This window comes from Rhinatrema bivittatum, chromosome 8 (assembly GCF_901001135.1).
Source record: "Rhinatrema bivittatum chromosome 8, aRhiBiv1.1, whole genome shotgun sequence".
Taxonomy (NCBI): Eukaryota; Metazoa; Chordata; class Amphibia; order Gymnophiona; family Rhinatrematidae; genus Rhinatrema; species Rhinatrema bivittatum.
Genome location: NC_042622.1, coordinates 262763606 through 262783826, shown reverse-complemented (window position 1 = coordinate 262783826; position 20221 = coordinate 262763606). Strand labels below are relative to the sequence as shown.

At 46.8% G+C, this 20221-nt stretch overlaps 1 protein-coding gene across 1 annotated transcript; it reads right to left on the bottom strand.

Moving 5' to 3' along the window:
* Nucleotides 1–4494: 4494 nt before the first annotated feature.
* LOC115098303 lies at nt 4495–15796 on the bottom strand. Its single transcript, XM_029614827.1, has 2 exons — nt 15086–15796; nt 4495–5012 (listed from the first exon to the last, which is right to left on the bottom strand). The coding sequence occupies exons 1-2, from the start codon at nt 15375–15377 to the stop codon at nt 4588–4590; spliced, it is 717 nt and encodes a 238-aa protein (XP_029470687.1). The 5' UTR covers nt 15378–15796; the 3' UTR covers nt 4495–4587.
* Nucleotides 15797–20221: the final 4425 nt, after the last annotated feature.

Sequence of the window (20221 nt, the reverse complement as noted above, 5' to 3'; positions counted from 1 at the left end):
TGAACCAATTGCCTAGCAATGAACCAGGTTCTTATGGCCTGTATTGGCCACTGTTGGAAACAGGATGCTGGGCTTGACAAAACTTTATTAGTGCATACACACTGACACCCACACACTGCAGCAAGAAAGTGTGGGCATCTTTGTGTAAAGAGACACTCACACCGTCTCGCTCTCTCAGGCATATACTCATTCTGATGTTCTAGTACTGCTCCTCATGCTCCCACAGTGAATTCCCCCCCCCAGCACTGCCACATCACTATGTAAAGTTTTTGCTTGCTGCTATCCCTTCCCCAGCCTGCAGCAGCCCCTCCCTTTCCCATTTGCAACCCTTCTCAACTACCCCACTCTTCAGAAGACCCACAGGTTCCACAGCCAGCTGCCCTTCTAAGTCACCTCACAATAAACCTCACCAGCACTGTACATGCACTTCCTCATGACTCATCCCTTTCCTTTCTGTGCCTGTAGTTTACCTAGACTTCTCTGCTGCCCCCTACCCCACCAGCATGTTCCCATTGACTGTGCACTACACAGTCTACTGCTTTTATGATTCCCCAGGCTACTACTCTGCATGCCTGCTCGGGGGGTGGTGGAATCAGAAGCAATCTATGATGTTACCTAGACTTAAAAAAAAGAAAAAGAGAATTAAGCCCTGGCTGAAATTAGGGAGAGTTCATGATCTACAGCAGCACAGTTCCAGATGGAACCTTGTTCTCCCATGTGGAGCCAGCAAAGCCAAGACCGATGCAAAAGTATTAAAAATCAAAAGCGAGTCTTGCATTCCTCTCTCTCCCCCAACCTTGCCCTCCCCAAACACAATTACAATTTATGCATTTATAATAACATTTTATCTGAAATTCAAAGTATAGTCTTCTGAGGTAAAAACATCACTTGAAAAATGTGTGTATTATATTTAAGTACCAACCAGAAAACCCTTGTGAAAACAAAAATGACTGTTGGAACCCATATGATATTAGGCCTATTGTAATGCCAGTTGGGCTTGGGCATAGCCCTCAGAAAGTCATGAGTAAACCTCTCATATGAAAACAGCACAAACTGCCAGCACTCAAATTGTTACAACCCTACCTATGAAAAAGCAACAATTCAAATATGATACTAGGCCCTAAAACATCAATACACCTCCTATTAGGAAAACAGAACAAGCCAGGCTGCTATAGATCCCTACACAGAAACTACTCAGTAGAATACTTCAGTTCAGTCATACATGCAGAACACAGACAGATCCTTGCCAAATACAGAATAAAGGGACCATAAAATATACACAGAAATGTGCTGACAAAAACAACTGGAAATCACAATAAGTCAGACTCTATGTAATGCAGCAATGGAAAAACAGAAACAAAATAATAATTCCTCATAAAATATCAAACAATAAAATCAAGAACTATAAAACATCAGTCACAATAGGAAAATCATACTAAAAATATATATTTCAAAATAAATGTAACTCATATACAAATTTTTGAAAATTTCCCAAACACCAATAAAATATTTCAAAAACAGCAGATATCAAATTATATTCAATAATTAAAACTAATAAGGATAAAAAAAATTCCCTGGTTTTCCATACCTGGGAACTTTGAATTCCAGTCACCTTGAGATGGTCATGAATTAGATGTTGTCTAACACACAAGTCACACACACTCATATGCTCACTCATGCACACACACACACACAGTCTCCTCTCACTAATGTGCTTGTTTGCTCTGACATACATGCTTACTGACACACATGCTCTCACTCACGGCCTCATACATGCTTTCACACACATAGAAACATAGAAACATAGAAATGACGGCAGAAGAAGACCAAACGGCCCATCCAGCCTGCCCAGCAAGCTTCGCACTTTTCTTTTTTCTCATACTTATCTGTTTCTTTTGGCTCCTAGTAACCTTTTGGTTCTATTTCCCTTCCACCCCCACCATTAATGTAGAGAGCAGTGTTGGAACTGCATGTAAGTGAAATATCTAGCTTAATTAGTTAGGGGTAATAACCGCCGCAATAAGCAAGCTACATCCATGCTTATTTGGTTGTCGTCTGTATATAGATCCACTTTTCTTCATTCCCCCTGCCGTTGAAGCAGAGAGCTATGCTGGATATGTGTGAAGTATCTGTCTTTCTCCCCTGCCGTTGAAGCAGAGAGCTATGCTGGATATGCTGACTCATTCACTCTCCCTCACACACATGCTCACTGACACACTCACACATGTTCACTGGCATACAAACTCGGTCTCATCCGTCCAGTAATGCTCAGACTTATGCACACTCATTCATGCTGTCATTCTCTCCCTTGCACACATACTCACTGACACACTTGCACTCTAGCGCTCACACATGCTGACATACATACCCTCACTGCCTCACACATTCAGTCATGCTCAATTATATTCGCTTTTCTCCCCCTCTGCCTGTGAATAAGTAAAACAAACATTTCTACTTACACCGGTGGTCAGGGAAAATCCAGGCAGGGCCCAAGAGAGAAGAGTCTGAGTGGGCTTTAGAGGGAGGGGGTAGCCATTTGGTGTAGGAAGGCCCGAGGTCTGTTACGCCACTTAAGTTCTGAAGTTGTTTGTTTTTATATGTATTTTTGCTGAGGCATGAGAATGAAAGGAGCCTGCCGCAGAGGAAAACTGTGGGAACTGGGAGGCAGGCATTCAACCCGTGGGTCAGGTGCGAATGGAGGCGGCGGGAGTATTTCCCGCCACCACGGTGATGATGGGGGATGGGACAAGTGCAGCAAGTAGGCTCCCACTCTAGCCGCGGCCACATGCCTAGTACAGAATCAAGGCGACCAACACCTGTCACGTAATTGGGGTGACCAGCCCACTGGGGCATGCCTGAAGCCCCGATAGGCCAATTCACCACTGCATGTGCCTAAACTCTAGACGCACAACCAGATGTACCCTTAGAATTTAGGCTCGGAGGTTTTTCTGGGAGGACCAGAGTTAGATGCATAAGTTACGATGCTAACTCTCAGCCCATAGGGCTGTTCTGAAGTTAGCCAGAGAGACATAACCGGGCTGCGCTGCGCCGTTGAATATCCTCATTAAGATAGCCAGATAGCTATATCCAGCTAACTTAAGTAGCCACTCTGCGGCTGAATATCGGCCCCCTTGCTACCTGATCTAGGTCACCCTGGAGGCTGATCCAGTTCTGATTTTGCTCCATTGCATCTGATTTTTTCTAGGAAAAACCAGATCAGCCAATCAAGGTTCAGCTGGGTTATATGGCAACTCTAGACAGGCATATCCCCGAATTTTTCACCTTGGGCTATCATTATATCCTTGCCATCATCCTCTGGGCAGGGCATTATATCCGTCCCAGAATTTCCATACCAGGTGTTATTTCTCCATTCACCCCTCTTCTAGGCCAGTGGGTTACCACCCTTGTCCTCCCCAGTCAGGTTTTTTGGATATACACAATGAATATGCATGACATAAATTTGCATGCAATAGAGTCAATGCATGCAAATCAATCTCATGCATATTCATTGCATATATCCTAAACAACTGACTGGCTAGGGGCTACTCCAGGACTGATTTGGGAATGAACCACTACTCCAGACATATATGTTGTGTCACCTCTCAGGAAAAAGAACCAAAGAAATGTCATGCTGGGTCAGATCAAGGTTCATTGAGCCCAACATTCTGTTCCTGAAATAGGCAGCACATCCCACTCAGAAATCCCTGGCACAGTCCTGTTCTTCCCATTGGTCTTCCCTTCCCTTAATCCCCCTTCACACACTCCACTGCTTCAAGTCCAGTCCTCCTGCTGGGAGCCAATAATAGGAGAACAAGTAAAAATCAGCAGTCAAACCGCCACAGATTACTTTAAATATTTAATTATATATTACAAAATAAGCCAAATTAGTCAAAGCATCAATTATATAAATGGAATCCCAACAGAAAAAAAATAAGGGGGGTGGGGTCAGAATACCCCAGAAGATAAAATGCCTCTCATCCACAGGATTATCATACAAGGGACAATCAAACACTGGTCAACAATGACAATAATATATATATTTTTAATTAACAACTGTGATCTCAAGGCAAGATAGCCAAACTCAGCTCCACTACACATGGATGGGAACCACGGTGCATAATGTAACATATACATAGTACATGGGCATTTTACTACGGGGAGGCTGTAAACTCATTTTCATTGAGATTGGGACAATGATCAAATAAGAAAAGGTTCACAGAAGGCAAGCGGACACGATGTAGGACAGGTACACCCCGTGCCCCTTTTCTTCCAGCAGTAACATGAGGGCTGCATACACCTGGGAGAAATTGAAATTGGGGAGTGCGGTCCATCACTGCTGTTCATGGAATCTCCTTCCCCAGGATCAAGACCAGAAGCACAAAAATGTTTCCCCTATCATTGCCAATGCATGGCAGTAGGAGCATGCATGCTAGCTACAACCCAGGGGCATTTCTAAAGCACAGAAAGACACCCCTCCCCCCCCCCCCCCCCCCCCCCCCCCCGTCTCCCAAAGGTGAGTTGGGAGACGTGGAGCGTCACAGTCCCACAGGCACAAATCCAGCAAATGAAGTTTGTCCAATTATCAGCTCAGCGCCTAGGCTCCACCGTCTGTAGTTCATCAGTCTGGTGCAAGCCCTGCGGCAACCCATTTGACTGGGATGGGCTTCGCCAGCGTGTTACCAGGAAGGGCGGGCATTTTAGCAGCGGTCTGAGGGAGTCGCACATGGGCTGGCCCCGGCAGACTGTCTTCACGCAGAACTCAGCTGTGCTCTCCGCGGCCAGAAAGGGCTTTGTCACCTCGAACCTGGCCCCGCATCCCTGGCCCAAGAACTTGGATTCCTCCTGCTGGGGCCTCAGTCGCCACGTCCTAATAGGCAAGGTGACAAGAAGCTGGAAGGGTACAAGATGACCCTCGGGTGGCAGAGCCACTTCAAGGACCACAAAGGCCTTTGTCAGCCTTTCCCCTTTCTTACAACTCAGGCTTCGGAACCAACAGAACTGATCGCCTGGACCTGCAGGACAAAAAGAAAGAAAATTGATTCACAGACAGGAGGCTACTCAGCCATGATAACCTCTCTCAGATAACTCACAGACACACAGCATCTCCAGCAACGGGCTGGCATCATCCACACGATCCTGCTCTGCTCTGCTCTCAACTAGCATTTTCCTGTCTGGCGCTATCCCAGGCTTCTGCTGGCTAAGCAGCTTCTCAAGCAGAGCAGATCTGAGCCTCTAGGCTAGCATTTCCTCTCATCTGGGGCTGCTCAAAGTCTCTCTGGATTAGTATCTCCTTTATTTATGTATGTTTTCATTTATAGCCCGTCAATCCACAGAGCTCAGTGGGTTACAATAAACATACACAATATTAAAAGAAACATAACTCTGTACAAAATTGAGATGTAATATTTAAACAGACAGGATAAAAAATATACATACAAGGTATGGTGGCTTATTCTCAACCACATGTGTCACAATGGCCAGGCATGGAAGTGGCCAAAAGGATAAATTAGACTGGCAATACAGAAGAGAACGGATGTGATTTCAGAAGTTTTCTGAAGTGTAGTAGGTCATTTTCTACCTTAAGGACATCAGGGAATTCATTCCGTAGCTGAGAGCCTGCAACACTAAACATATGATCATGACACTGGGCTAAGCAGATTTTATTTAAATAAGGGACAACCTTGATGTGGATCATAAGGAATAGGTGGAGCAGTAGATAACAGGTTTGGGAAAACCACTAGGTACAAGGCCTTTAATAGATTTAAATACTAATGTCAGGATTTTAAATCTAACGTGCCAGCATATGGGCAACCAGTGAAGCTCTGCTAGATTCAGACAGATGTGTGCATGTAAATGAGTCCTAGAGACTAAACGGGCTGCAGAGTTCTGGATAGCCTGTAAGGCCTGCATCGTAGGCTGAGGTAATCCTAGCTAGAGGGAACTGCAATAGTCTAGAGACAATAGAATTAAAGCCTGGGTGACAAGAAGAAATCAGAGGTATTTAACAGTGCAGAGCATTTGGAGTTTAAAGAAACAGCTACGAACCAGTGACTGTATTTGTGGGTACAGAGAGAGAATAGAATCTAGGAGGAAACCTAAATCTCGAGCTATGGATTTGATTTGAATGTTAAAGTATTTAAAGGACCAGGCGGGGGATGGAATCAATCTCAGTCCATGAAAGAAAAAGTATCTCATTTTTACTAAGATTTAGTCAAGACTGTTCCATGATAACCAATCACTGATCTGTGAAAATCAGAGCAAAAGTTTGTCGACTGCAGCAGAAAATGTAGAAGTGATAGAGGAAAAAAAATTGTATGTCATTGGCATAGAGTTTGAAGGCGATATCGAGCTGAGAGAGAATATTTCAAAGAGGGAGTAGGTAAATGTTATGTTTCGGGAGGCCTTGCATTCTGTTAGGGATTGCTGGGATAGCAGTCCCAACTTGTGGAGATAGTGTGCCCTAAGGCCTCGGCACGACCCCAGAGGACTCCAACGCAGCACCAAGATAGGCAAGACGTGTCCTAGCATGGGTGGAGATGGACAGTCTGACCCTCTGCCGGACCTGCATACTTCTGGAGCCAACATATGGTGTTGGTTATTGAACAGTCCTCCGACCGTTCCCAGCCCTTTCGGACCTGCCACAAGGAATGACAAGAAGCAGCAGGCCGGACTACGGATGAGGGCAGACGAAGGCTCTGGAACATAGAAACTCTAGACGTAGACGAGGAACTTGGAGGTACAGCCGAAGTCTCACTTGAGTGCGCAGACGAAGACTCGTGCTAGGACTTTGGACGAAGGTTCAGAAGCAAGGTACTGCAGGCAAAGGTATTCAGGAGCAAGATCAAGTACTGGGTTGAGACTGCGACGCAGCGCGCCCTACACAGCCACTACCCATGGGCTGGTTGCGGACCACGCTTGAATGCGAAGCAGGCTCTAGATGAGGTGTGGAATAGATGAAAACTGGAACATGGCGAAGATTTGGTAGAAGCCTGTACCAAGGCGTGCCCTACACAGCCCATCCTAGGCTGGTCACGGACCACGCTGGAATGGCACAGGTTCAGTCAGAGTCTTTGGCATGGACAGACGCAATGCAAGGAACTCCGAAGACTGGAACAGAAGCAAGCAAGGATTCAAAGACAACTCATGACTGAAGCAGAAGTCTTCCAGAGGCTTGTACTGCGCAGGTGAAGATGGCCTTGTACCATGAGGGCCCTACACAGCCACTACCCATGGGCTGGTTACGGACCACGACATGGCATGCCAGGAAAGGGGGCGACGAGGAACCTGGGGGAACAGGACATCAGGAACAGGCGAGGAACATCAGGACGGGATCACTGACATCAAGACGAGACATGGAGCTCCAACGAAGAACGAAGGCCTGACGGAGCGCTGGAAGGCGAGACATCCAGGAGCAAGTAACTCCAATGGAAGGCAAAGCAGAACTGAAAGAGAAGTCCTTTTATAGAGCAGGAAGCAGGCAACTCCCTGGGAGGAGTTTAGGTGGGCCACACCTGGCTGGCCCTATAACTAAAGAGAAGAGCTGCGGGCCGACCCCTTAGGAAGAAGGGGCAAGGCCCAAACCAGAAAGTCAAGGAGGAAGCAGAGCAGGCCTCAGGTAGGCCCAGATGGTAACGGTGGCCTCCCAGGCCATGGAGCAAAACCGGGATAGACTGTCCAGGCAAGGCCCCGACTTCGGTGTGGCCTCCAGAGAAAAGGTGAGAGGCCTCTCGTGGCACAGCTACGAGAAGAATCGTAATAGTAAATATTGAAGGAGAAAGTGAGGAGCCTTGAGGGACCTCTGTAATAAGATGTACAATGAAGGAGGATCAATTGCCTGTAAGCACTTAGCAAAACCAGTCTGGTAGAAAACATGAAAACCAGTGAAGGACTATAGAAACAATACCCAGTAATTCAAGACGGCCCAAACGAATGGTAAAATTACTTCTTACCTGATAATTTCCTTTCCTCTAAGGAAGGCAGGCCAATCCACACAAGTGGGTTATGCACTCCTACCAGCAGATGGAGACAGAGTAAAACTGACTCGCTGACGTCACTGACATATAGCCCTGCCCCGACATCAATTTGCCAATATCTCTAGAAAAGCCAAACTGTGGGCAAACTGATTATACTTGAACATGACTATTAACAGTCAACCACTCATTTGCTTCCAGTCAACTGGGAAGCACTGAGCTCAGTAAAAATCAGCTGGTTATTTCACTTACTGTTATAATCTAAGAACATAAGAACATGTCATACTGGGTCAAACCAAGGGTCCATCAAGCCCAGCATCCTGTTTCCAGCAGTGGCCAATCCAGGCCATAAGAACCTGGCAAGTACCCAAAAACTAAGTCTCTTCCATGTTACCGTTGCTAGTAATAGCAATGGCTATTTTCTAAGTCAACTTAATCAATAGCAGGTAATGGACTTCTCCTCCAAGAACTTATCCAATCCAATCTGGTGTGGTGGTGGAACCTGGATCGTAGTGACAGCTGATTCCACCCACTCAACGCACAATAAAGTTCTGGAATTTGTTGCCAGAGGATGTGGTTAGTGCAGTTAGTGTAGCTGGGTTCAAAAAAGGTTTGGATGGGTTCTTGGAGAAGAAGTCCATTAACAGCTATTAATCAAGTTTACTTAGGGAATAGCCACTGCTATTAATTGCATCAGTAGCAGGGGATCTTCTTAGTGTTTGGGTAATTGCCAGGTTCTTGTGGCCTGGTTTGGCCTCTGTTGGAAACAGGATGCTGGGCTTGATGGACCCATGGTCTGAACCAGCATGGCAATTTCTTATGTTCTTATGTTCTTACAATACGTGTGGCCTCAGCTGAGATGGACACAGAAGTAAGAGACTTTATTATACTGGAATCGTGGGTAGTACCCACAGTGTGGAAAGAAGACACAGTCCAGAGTAGCAAGGCTGTTCAATGATGATGTCCCTGGTAGTGGCCCGCAGAGCAGGGTACGCCAGGAAACTCCTCTCTTGATGACACCCCTCAGAATAGATCTGGTAGTGGCCTGCAGTGCGGGGTATGCCAAGGATCAGCGAGTAGTAGTTTTGAGAGAGATGTAGCAGAACAGTAGAGCGAAGTAGATGATGTGCTTACTCCGAAGTGTGGAAAAGGTAGATGGGTTGAGCACGGTAGTGGCCCGAGGCACGGGGTACACCGGCGGTTCCGTCAGCAAGATGGTGGAAGCAATAATAGCACTCACAAGGCTGAACTGGCAGGATCCCGAATAAAGATAACAGGAATCTCCAGGCAGGAAGGCCTTCTGAGAAGCGGATAGCCAGAATGTGACAAGGCCCCCGAGGAGCGGGTACCTAAGGCGTTCTAAGTCCAAGAGTTCAGGAAGCAGTTTGAGTAGTGAAGTAAAGCGTCTCCGAATGGAGTGGAATAAGCAGGAAGGAAGTCCTTGCTAACTCGTAGGAAGCATAGACTGGATGGGTTAAATACTTCTGGTGGGTGGCGTCATGCAGAGGGGATGCCCCCGAGGTTCCCGCCATGACATGAATAAGAGAGAGCCTGGCGCATGCCCTAAGTAATCCCTGATTCAATATGGCCGACGGGATCGCCCACACCGTCCAAGGGACGCCAGGGAAGGCGGCGTTTGCAGGCTGAGGCCGCCATGGCTCCGAGAATTGCTGGTGCAGGGAAAAGAGAGATGAGCAGCAAAGGTCCCAGCTGTCTGTGACCGACGGGCGCAACACTTACCAGTCCTTTAAATGAAGCAAAAGAAATAAAACTCTGCATCGTCCACAAATAAAGGACAAACTAAAACCAAGTAGGCAGCCCAGGGTGGGTTGTGGATTGGGCCTTCCCTTCCTTAGAGGAAAAGAAATTATCAGCTAAGCAGTAATTTCAACCTCCTCTGCACTCAGGCAGGCCAATCACCAGTGGGATGTACCAAAGCTACTCCAGAAAAAAAGGTGGGAGGCTGCCTCCGGTCCCGTCAACACTGCATGTGCAAAAATCACTTCTTCCTGAGCCTTAATATCCAAGCAGTAATGCTTGGATAAAGCATGCAAGGAGGACCATGTCGCTGCCTGGTAAATCTTGACAGGAGACAGCAACTAAATCTCTACCCACGAGACCGCTTGAGCTCTAGTGGAATGCGCTCTGATCTGACTAGGTAATGGCATATCTGCATCCACATAGGCAGCAGTAATGACCTCTTTAACCCATTGCCGTGAGGCTGGTTCCCCTCGTTTACCTCCACCATGGAACACAAAAACTTGATCAGTCTTCCATAAGGAGCGAGTAACCTTCAAGTACCACACTAGATACCGCTTAACATCCAAGGCATGCAACAACCAATAATCCCGCTCATTTCCATCTCTGTCTAGTGTGGGCAAAGAAATAGACTGATTCAAATGAAATTCCAAAACCACTTTCAGTAATAAAGGTGGAACAGTCCCAAGCTGTACCGTCCCCAAAGTTATCCACGGAAATGACTTGCAGCAAGAAAGAGCCTATAGCTCAGAGATCCGCCGTGCCGAACAGATCACCACCAGAAAAAAATGTTTTCAAGTGAGCAGCCGCAAGGAGAAATCACCTAGTAGCTGAAATGTAGGACCCGCCCAAAAAAACATGCAAAACCAGATTAAGGTCCCAAAGTGGCATCAGTAGACGTAAGGGAGGACGTAGAATCTGAACATATCTGGATGAGAAGACAAGGGTCTACCATTGATCCGCTCCCTATAGCAAGCAAGAGCTGCTATCTGTACCTTCAGAGTATTCAAGGCCAAGCTTTTAACCAACCCTTCCTGTAAAAACTCCAATATTAATGGAATTTCTACTTTAAGAGGGTGAGAACCTCGCACCCCACAATAGCTTACGAACACTCTCCAAACCCTAATATAAACTAGAGAGGTAGAAAACCTCCTGACATGAAGCAATGTTGGAAATCACCGCTGAAGAATAACCACGTTTCAGTAACTGAGCCCTCTTAAGGGCCAAACCATAAGACAAAACCGACCCAGATTGATGTGCAGTATCCGGCCCCTGATACAACAGATCCTTCCTATGTGGCAGTCTGAGAGGACTGCCCACCAGGAACTGCTGAAGATCGGCAGACCACAGCTTCCGGGGCCAATCTAGAGCCACTAGAAGTGTGGTCTAAATCTTCTGAATTACACTGCCGATCACTGGCCAGGGCAGGAAAGCATATAAAACCCCACTCCACAGCCACATTTGGATTCCCAGCATTCTTGGATCCCGTCTGCGACTGTAGAACCATGGTACCTTCGTGTTGTTGGAGCTCGCCATTAAGTCCCGATACAGCCGAGCCACTATAAATCGAAAGAACCTGTCTGCCAGCTACCACTGTCCTGGGTCCAAGACTTGTCTGCTGAGGAAGTCGGCCCTTACATTGTCTTTCCCTGCAATGTCTCCTGAAGATGTTGTTCTGACCACACCATGAGCACATCTATCTCCACTGCCATTCCTCGGCATTCCACCAACCTTGCACCATCAGTTCTTGACAGTGAGCCGCACAACCCAAAAGGCTCACATCTATCATGAGCACTCCTTTCAGAGGTAATCTGCTTGTAAGCATTACTGCAAATGGTTGCTCATCTCCAACTGCAAGTGAAGTCTCATTGTGTACTCCTGCAACTGCAGATTCCACCAGGAGAGCAAATCCCACCTCCAACATTGCCACTATAGACCCCAGATCCTGCAGATAAGACCACACCATCAGACGACTAGCCGTCCTCATGGACTGAACTCGAGTCACCAACTTCTGAATGCGATTCTCTGGCAGGAACACTCTGCCCCGCTTTGTATCGTGTTGCATGCAGAGGTATTCTAGGGTCTGAGTCAGCTGTACATTGCTCTTGGCTAATGTTAAAGCTTATTCTGTGCTTATGGCCAGGCCTAGCTCTTTTTTATTATTATTATTATTATTATTATTATATTTATTAATTTATCATTAACAATACAAAGCAATAAATACTTTTTGCAATGGAAACACTTGGAAATCTAAAAAGAACAAATTAAATATAGACTTAGTAAATAGAGGAAATATTTCCGATTCTAGGTCAAAACAAAATGAGGGAAGCTTCTTCCCTCATTTTGGTTTTTTTCTTTTACCTTATTCTCCCTTTTATCAGGAAATAAAAGGGAGAATAAGGTAAAAGAAAACCACTTAGCATGTTCTCTGCTTAATTAACAGATAATTCCTCACTGATTCAAATTAGGAGCTGAAGGAGATATTAACCTTTTGGAATCTAAGAAAGACTGAAGTTGCTGCAGGGCAAAAAAATATAACAATCATTATTAAATCTAATAACACACTTGCAGGGATTCCTAAGCAAAAATGTAGCACCCACAGATTATGTTGCTTGACTGAGAGAAAGAAAGCCTTTCCTGCACAACTCTGGATAAATCTGGAAATATTCACAAAGGTTGATCGTAGAAAGGGACATTTCATTCCTGAAATAAAGTCGCAACACCAGCGTTCTCTAAGAAATTAAACGGTGAAGAATGTGAAGGCTAACTTATCATTGGTGCGTTGCAAGAAGAAACAGAGAGGAAATATATATCTTATTAACCAAAGCCCTCACACCTTCATCGTAAAAGATTGAGAAGTTCCGGCCCCAGAGCCCACATTGTTATGAGGCTTTTTAGGCCGAAAGGACTGAGATCTTCCAGAGGGACGATACTTTTGAGTAGTTGCTTCTCTGGAAGGATGAAACCGATGGGAATCCCTGGAGTGGGCTTTCGCTCCAAAAGGACACGACACCGCTTTCTTGTCTTCCGGCAATTGCCCATCTATTCGCCATTTTCTCCAACTCACTGTCAAGCAAGAGAGAACCCTTAAAGGGTAACCTTGTCATCTTGGACTTGGTATCAGTGTTCGCCGACCAGTTCCGCAGCCACAGCTGGAACCATTCTGCCATCACATCAGTCACACCTCTGGCGGCCATCTGCACCAGGTGGCAGCCCACCGGCTAAAAATATGGCTCCTGTTTCCATCACTGGCCTGCTACCAGACTCCGCTCCTTGAGTCTCCTGAGTGAGACACAACTCAGCCTGAACCACCAGGCAGCAGCAAGAAGCGATCTGCAAATTCATTGCCATAGCTTCAAACGACTGTTTGAGAATGGCCTCAATCCTCCTATCTTTAGAGCTGCTCCCCCTTCCTCCGGAATAGTGGTTTGCTTAGTAACGGCGCACACCAAGGCATCAACCTTCAGGAAGCACAACAGCATCCTTGCCTTTGGATCCAAGGGGTATAAACACACTCAAGAGTGTCCGCTTTTAAAATTTGTTTCCGGAGAGTTCCACTCAAAATCAATCAACTCTTGTAAATTGGCTCCAGGAGGGGTCACCTTGCACAGGATGCCTTGTGCAGGGTGACCAATATGGGATCTTTCTTTTGTAATCCTGTAATGTCACCCCTGTCTACTCAGAGCATTTTCAAGGTCTGAGTCAACAGACCTGGCAACTTGTCTTTGTGAAAAAAGGAGTAGAGACTTATGTAGTTCTAAATCAGATGGAATAGCTTCCTCTTTCAGAGGTGTGAAATCCAAGTCTCCACCGTAATCATCTGGCAGGTCAGAACCCGCATCTTCCTCAACATTTCCAGGGGCAGTCTCTCCTTGGCACTTGCTTGAACTGGAAGGCAAGCAGGATGCCCGCTGATGTGACCCCCTTCTTATTGGGCTGTTTCGCCTCATCTGGATGCCCTTTCAGAAAGGCCTACAAAACCCTGGAAAAACTCCACTCAGGAGAAGGATGAATCCATACCAGGCCCCATAGGCCAAAACAAGACACTCTCCGATCCCTCCCCCAGGGAGCTCTCTCCCATCGGGAATAAGGAGGAAGGGGAGCTGTCCGCTGCATTGCCTCCTATGTTTCTTCCCTCCGAGACCACCATCAGCCAAGGGGATGCCCCTTCTGCAAAATCTGTAGCAGGCAAATCACCTTGAACCTCCATACAGCGCGCACAGGTGAAGAGAGAGTGACGGCTGGATTGCCCTTATATGACATGCTGCACAAATAGAAAAGCACCTTACTTTTTAAAGAGACCTCGTATGTGCACACCAATGGTGTCCGGGTACACCGCACAATTACGTGCTCAAATCTAGGCTGCCGCTTTTCGTGCAATGTGACTGCCCACGTGCACACCCACGCTGATACCACCTCACTGTATGCGCGCACAAGCCCGCAGGAAAAAACTGCCCGCTGCGGTTTACCATGCGGCTGCCTGAACAAGCCTGCGATGCGGGGCCTAGCAAAAGCTGTTCAATCCGTTGACCCGTGCCGTCCCCACTTTCTACTAACTCCCCAGAGAAGTGAGGAAGGGGGGTGGGGAGGAGTAGAAAACTTTGAGGGAGAGAATAATCTGGTAAGGAAAAGAGGAGTACCTAACATTTTTTTTTTACCTGAGCTCAGCCCTTCCCTGGCTTAGAGCACGATTGGCTGTGCTCTGTGTGTATGTGACTGAAATGAAGTACAGATCCCTACAGGCTAGCAAAGATCAGCCTTATTTGTTGTATTTTCTCAATATGATATTGCACTGGGGGTGAACTGCTGCCTTTTCATGGGTAGGGCGATTGCTGTTTCATTTCTTGGAGTTAGTGCTGCTGAGGTATTGCAGGTTTGATAGAAATGTAGAATGGAGTTTGTTTGTTTTTTTTCTTCCCAGGTTTTGTATTATTTTACAATGCACCTGGTAGTAGAGGGAGTTTGCGATGCTGTTAGTGAGATGAGACCAGAATCAGAATATCGTTTTTTGTATGGCGAAGTTGTACAGGGAAAGGTCTTGTTAGGAAGCGGGGGACTCCTGTGGATGCAGAGCATGTGCTTATATTTACTCTCATGGTGGTCGTGTGCTCCGTGTGTCACGCATGTGAGCATCATCTCTCAGGTGTGCCCCGACAGAAAAAAGGTTGAGAACCACAGAGTTAGACAACAGACATCCTTAAGTTAAGTTAGTATTGAGTAGTATTTCAACTATCTAAGGAAGATCACAGGCAGACTAATGCCTAACATTGCTTCAGACCAGCTTTCCTTCACCTGGAACTACTCTGGGGCTCTCTTATTTAGCATCCATTCACCTGACACTGCTCCATGACGCTTACCTTGCAAGGCTTCACTGAACAGGACACTGATCCTCCTCCTGCTCCTCAGCAGCCTGTAGTATGTCTGTGCTGCACAGTGAATTGTACAAGGGCTCATCGGTGGAAGACTGGGAGTCTGCCTGGCAAAGAGAGGGCCCTCTTCTTCCCACTCTGGGCACACAGCTGCCAGGGCTATAGTGCCAAAGCAGCAGACAGCGGTCACCACGCCGTACCCCACCCACAGCCATCTCAAGAGAGAGGGGGCCACGGTGCAGTGCTCTGGAGGCAGGTGGCAGGCACGGGACCACTGCATGGAGCGGTCTTGCAGGTAATGCAGAGCTCTTCCAGCTTGCTGCGCGCTGTGGCCTCGCCCATCCAGGCAGCTCTTGAGGTTGGATGTGATCCCAAGGGCCCGGTGCCAGGCTGCTGTCACAGCTGTGGGTTTTGGAAGAGGTGCCCAGGGCTGGGATTGGGCGAGAGAACACGGGGCGGGGAGATTACATAATCAGAATGGCAGTGTCAGTCCCGCCATGCTTGCAAGGAGGAACCCTTGGCTCCAGTCAAAGAACCACAAAAAAAATAACAAATATTTAACCTCTTAGCCGTAGCTGCAGTTACCCTTTCAATCTTCACCTCCCATCTTTATACAAAACAGCACCAAGTACAAAAAGCAGGACCAGCTTAGCACAATGCCTTGCTTAAAGCGCTTTACGCCCCCTCCCTTCTAACTCTAGCAGCCGCGACGATGTCTCCTCCCCGACAACGCTCACCCCCACCCCCACAAAGTAGCAAAAACAACCGCAACCACACCATTAAAGCAAGAGCATTAGGTGGATGGAAAGGCTGCAGCTTTATTGAACAGCAGGTATCAACTTTAAAACACCCGTGCCCGAGCCGATCCACAAATAGCCAACCAGGTTACCCCGTCACCCGCCGTGAACCAAGCAAGGAGGTAAGTCATCGGGCCCCCCCTGCTGTAGTCCCAAACAAGGGGGTCGCACACCTGAAGCATACTGACACCTCTCCATCAGACGTAAGGCACCAGCCTGGTGCTGTCCTTACCGTGATGCACCACTGCACTACGTCTCAAACATCCAAAACTGGCTCGGGTACTGTTGTTAATCTGATGCCTGGTGGGAGGAGCAATCAGATAGGAGTTAGCAATCTGTTGGTGTTTGAGGTAGTTGTGGGTGGATCCTTAGGCCAGTGGCAGATGACCACGCCCCCAGGGGAAGATCCCGAGAGGGACCACCGGTCAGGCTCAGAGTATGGAGACAGACACACACTAGTTCTTTTATTAAACAGTATATTGAACCACCAGAGGTGGCAGTAGTGAGCTGGAAGGGCCCGGCAGGGCTGTAGTCCCTCAGATACTGGAACAGCGATCCCTGGAGGCTGAGCAGAGGAGAGACTGAGATATAGTGAGTAGGCAGGGTATGCAGATGGTAACATTCACACAATGTCCCCATAAAGCCCAGGAGCTGGCAAGTATAGGCCCTCGAGGAGCGAGTACCTGATTCCAGGGAAAGCATGCCCGCCCCTAAGCTTCCAAGAAACATGGCGGATGCAGTGTTGAGCCGGTCCGGGAACACCCGAGGACTTGCGGCAGGAGGATGGCGAGGCAGCCAATCTTCCCGCGGACGAAGAGGGAGGCACCAAAGAGGTAAGGAGGGCGGAGAGAGGGCATTGGGCACCAACGGACACAACAGTTACCCGCCACTGGCATGAGGTAGGGTGAGCCCTTGCCTCATGCCCCCCACCACCATATATATATAGCTGCGGCCTTAAATAGCTCTTCTAAGGCCTCCTACAGAGCATTGTTGAACAAGTCATATCCTATGTCCGACAAATGCACCTTATTAGGTCTGAATTGCATATCCGCCCAATTGTGCTTGATTCGTCAACCCCCAAACTTGCTGGTCCACACACCATTCTGATGATTCACCTTCTTGCAAACTCGCCCCCATAACCTCAAGTTGCTCCACTTCAGTCACGGGATGATGTCAGACCATAAGAAGCAAATCAGTGGGAACCATGCAGCAAATTCAGCCCAGTCTGCCTTGATTCTGTTGATCAGTTGTTTAGCACAGAAATCCCCAAGGTTGTTGCCGCCTAGGAGAATTATCAAAGTGTCAGGAGCAGCTGATAATTTCTTTAAACATTGCAACAATGAAAACAACTCCCAATGCTTGCCCCGTTTGTCCATCCAGGTCACACGACTGCCACGAGATGTCAATCCAAAGTGTTGTCCCTACGGGCGAACAATAGCTCTTCTTGAGGCACAGTGCACATTTAATTATTGTGAGTGGGTGAGTTTGCCCGATCCAGTCTAACATAGGAATTATTTATTTATTTAATTATTTATTTATTTAATGAAATATTTTTATATACCGGCATTAGTTGTGGACATCATGCCGGTTTACATCAAAACTGGTAAAGTATGGAAATTACATTTTAACAGGGAATTAGAAACTGGGAGGAGGGTAAATAATTAAATTAATGTCAGCAGACCCCCACCTTATTATCTGCTGAATGGCATCTATTTGCAATCCCGCCTGGGCTACGCTAGTCGCAACTCCAATCCTGAAAATGTGTGGTGAATTTCCCTGCATCAAGGCCCATCTTGGTCACCGCCAACCTCAAAATGGCAGAAAACTGGTATCTGGACAGCAGCGCTAAATCAGTGTGCACCACCTGCTGGCGAGGTGAGTTGCTAGGTATTTCTGCAAGTTCTGCACCGAGCATGTGACTTGTAAGTCGATGTGTTTCGGGAAGAGGGTTACACCACTTGCCAGCCTGGTCAGTTTTAGACGTGTGCATTCATATACAGGTATCTTGACCCATACATAGAAACATAGAAATTTATTTATTTATTATTTATTTATTTCTTTTATATACCGACGTTCGATCGAGATATCACATCGGTTTCCAGATAACTAAAAGAATAGGGTAGTAACAGCCCTATTTTACATTATAACATTGTATTAAATATGATAAATTATAACATTGTAATAAATATAACGAATTATAACAGAAATAACAGAATTATAACAGAAATATAACAGAAATTAATGTAACAGAATATAACAGAAAATTAATATAACAGAAATATAACAGAAATTATAACAGAAATAACAGAATTATAACAGAAATAATGACGGCAGAAGAAGACCAAACGGCCCATCCAGTCTGCCCAGCAAGCTTCACACATTTTTTTTTCTCATACTTATCTGTTTCTCTTAGCTCTTTGGTTCTATTTCCCTTCCACCCCCACCATTAACGTAGAGAGCAGTGATGGAGCTGCATCCAAGTGAAATATCAAGCTTGATTAGTTAGGGGTAGTAACCACCGCAATAAGCAAGCTATACCCATGCTTATTTGTTTTACCCAGACTATGTTATTCAGCCCTTATTGGTTGTTTTTCTTCTCCCCTGCCGTTGAAGCAGAGAGCTATGCTGGATATGCGTGAAGTATCCGTTTTTCTTCTCCCCTGCCGTTGAAGCAGAGAGCTATGCTGGATATGCATTGAAAGTGAAGTATCAGGCTTATTTGGTTTGGGGTAGTAACCGCTGTAAAAAGCCAGCTACTCCCCTCTTTGTGAGTGCAAATCCTTTTTTCCACATTTCCTCTTGCTGTTGAAGCTTAGAGCAATGTTGGAGTCACAGTAACCATGTGTATGTTTATTGAATAAGGGTATTATCTCCAGGCAGTAGCCGTCATTCTGGCGAGCCACCCACTCTTTATTGACTTTATGGATCCACAGTGTTTATCTCACGCCCCTTTGAAGACCTTCACAGTTCTGGAATACACGAGGCATTCCTCAACATGCCGCTAGAGCCTGGGTCACCAAAGAAAATGCCAGACAAAACAGGATGGTTTTGAAATCTGATGCACATATGGATGGTAGCAGAAACCATAACTTCACCGACATGTCATGCATGATCGGCAGTCAAGTGTCATTGGCAGGACCATCTTTTTTTTGCCCAACCAGCCAACATCGTTTTGATTTGGAAGGACTTAACAGGATCACCCCAACTACATGCTTTTGTGAAGAAAGCCAGCCCTGCTAAATGACTTGACTACCAAGCCTCTAGCTACTCCCATGTCCTTTGCTGTGGAAATGTAGCAGACAAGCAAGTCCTCTGGCACAGGCCTGGTGACCCAGCCATGCTGACCCAGGAATCCATGCCCATGCCAAATAATTTACGTGGGTAGGACTAGCAGAGCTGTAAAGCAGAGGATCATAGAACATTGCTCCCGATTGAACACGGGTATAGTTACTGCACCAATCGTGTCCCATTGTATAGAATATAATCATGAGTTTGACCAGTTAAGGTGGTCAGTAATAGACAGCTTTGAAGGCATTGGGGTGAATCAGATTACTTTCAATTATCAGGAACAACTCTGGATTTTTAAATTGAATGCTGAGCAACTCGCAGGTCTAAATGACCAATTAGATTGGATGTCTTTGACGTAAAGGCATATGATAGGTCTTTCCAGGCAACCCAGGTGATTTTAAATAGCCAAAGAAAAACTTGTTCGAGCACCCACTGTAAAGATGCATAGAAGGGATGGACGTTACATTGAAGATGCTCTGAGGATGTTTCTTACATTGGAGTACTGGAGAGTATAATTGAAGAGATATTTCTCGATTTTATGAAGGGTTTGCGATAAAAGATTCCTGAGGAAGGCTGATTGCCGAAACTTGTACAAGTTGGACATTTCGCAAAGAAAGGATAAAGGGAAACACCAATCACAGAGCTAAGTACATCATTATTCTATATTGTGTAACTAGCCGTTAAGCCCGTAACAATGGGCTCGGTCCGTTTCCTTCCCACTCCCTCCCCCTCATTCTCCCTCCTCCTTCACTCTCTCCCCCCTCCCTCTCTCTCACCTTCCCCCTCCCTCCCTCTCACCCTCCCCACCCCCTCCCACACCTCCCTCCCCCCTCTCACACCTCCCTCCCCCTCTCTCACACCCTCCCCCCTCTCTCTCTCACACCTCCCTCCCCCTCTCACACCTCCCTCCCCCTCTCTCTCACCTCCCTCCCCCTCTCTCTCCTCCCTCTCTCTCTCTCACCTTCCCTCCCTCTCACCTCCCTCCCTCTCTCTCACCTTCCCCTCCCTCTCCTCAGTCACTCCCCCTCTCTCAATCCCC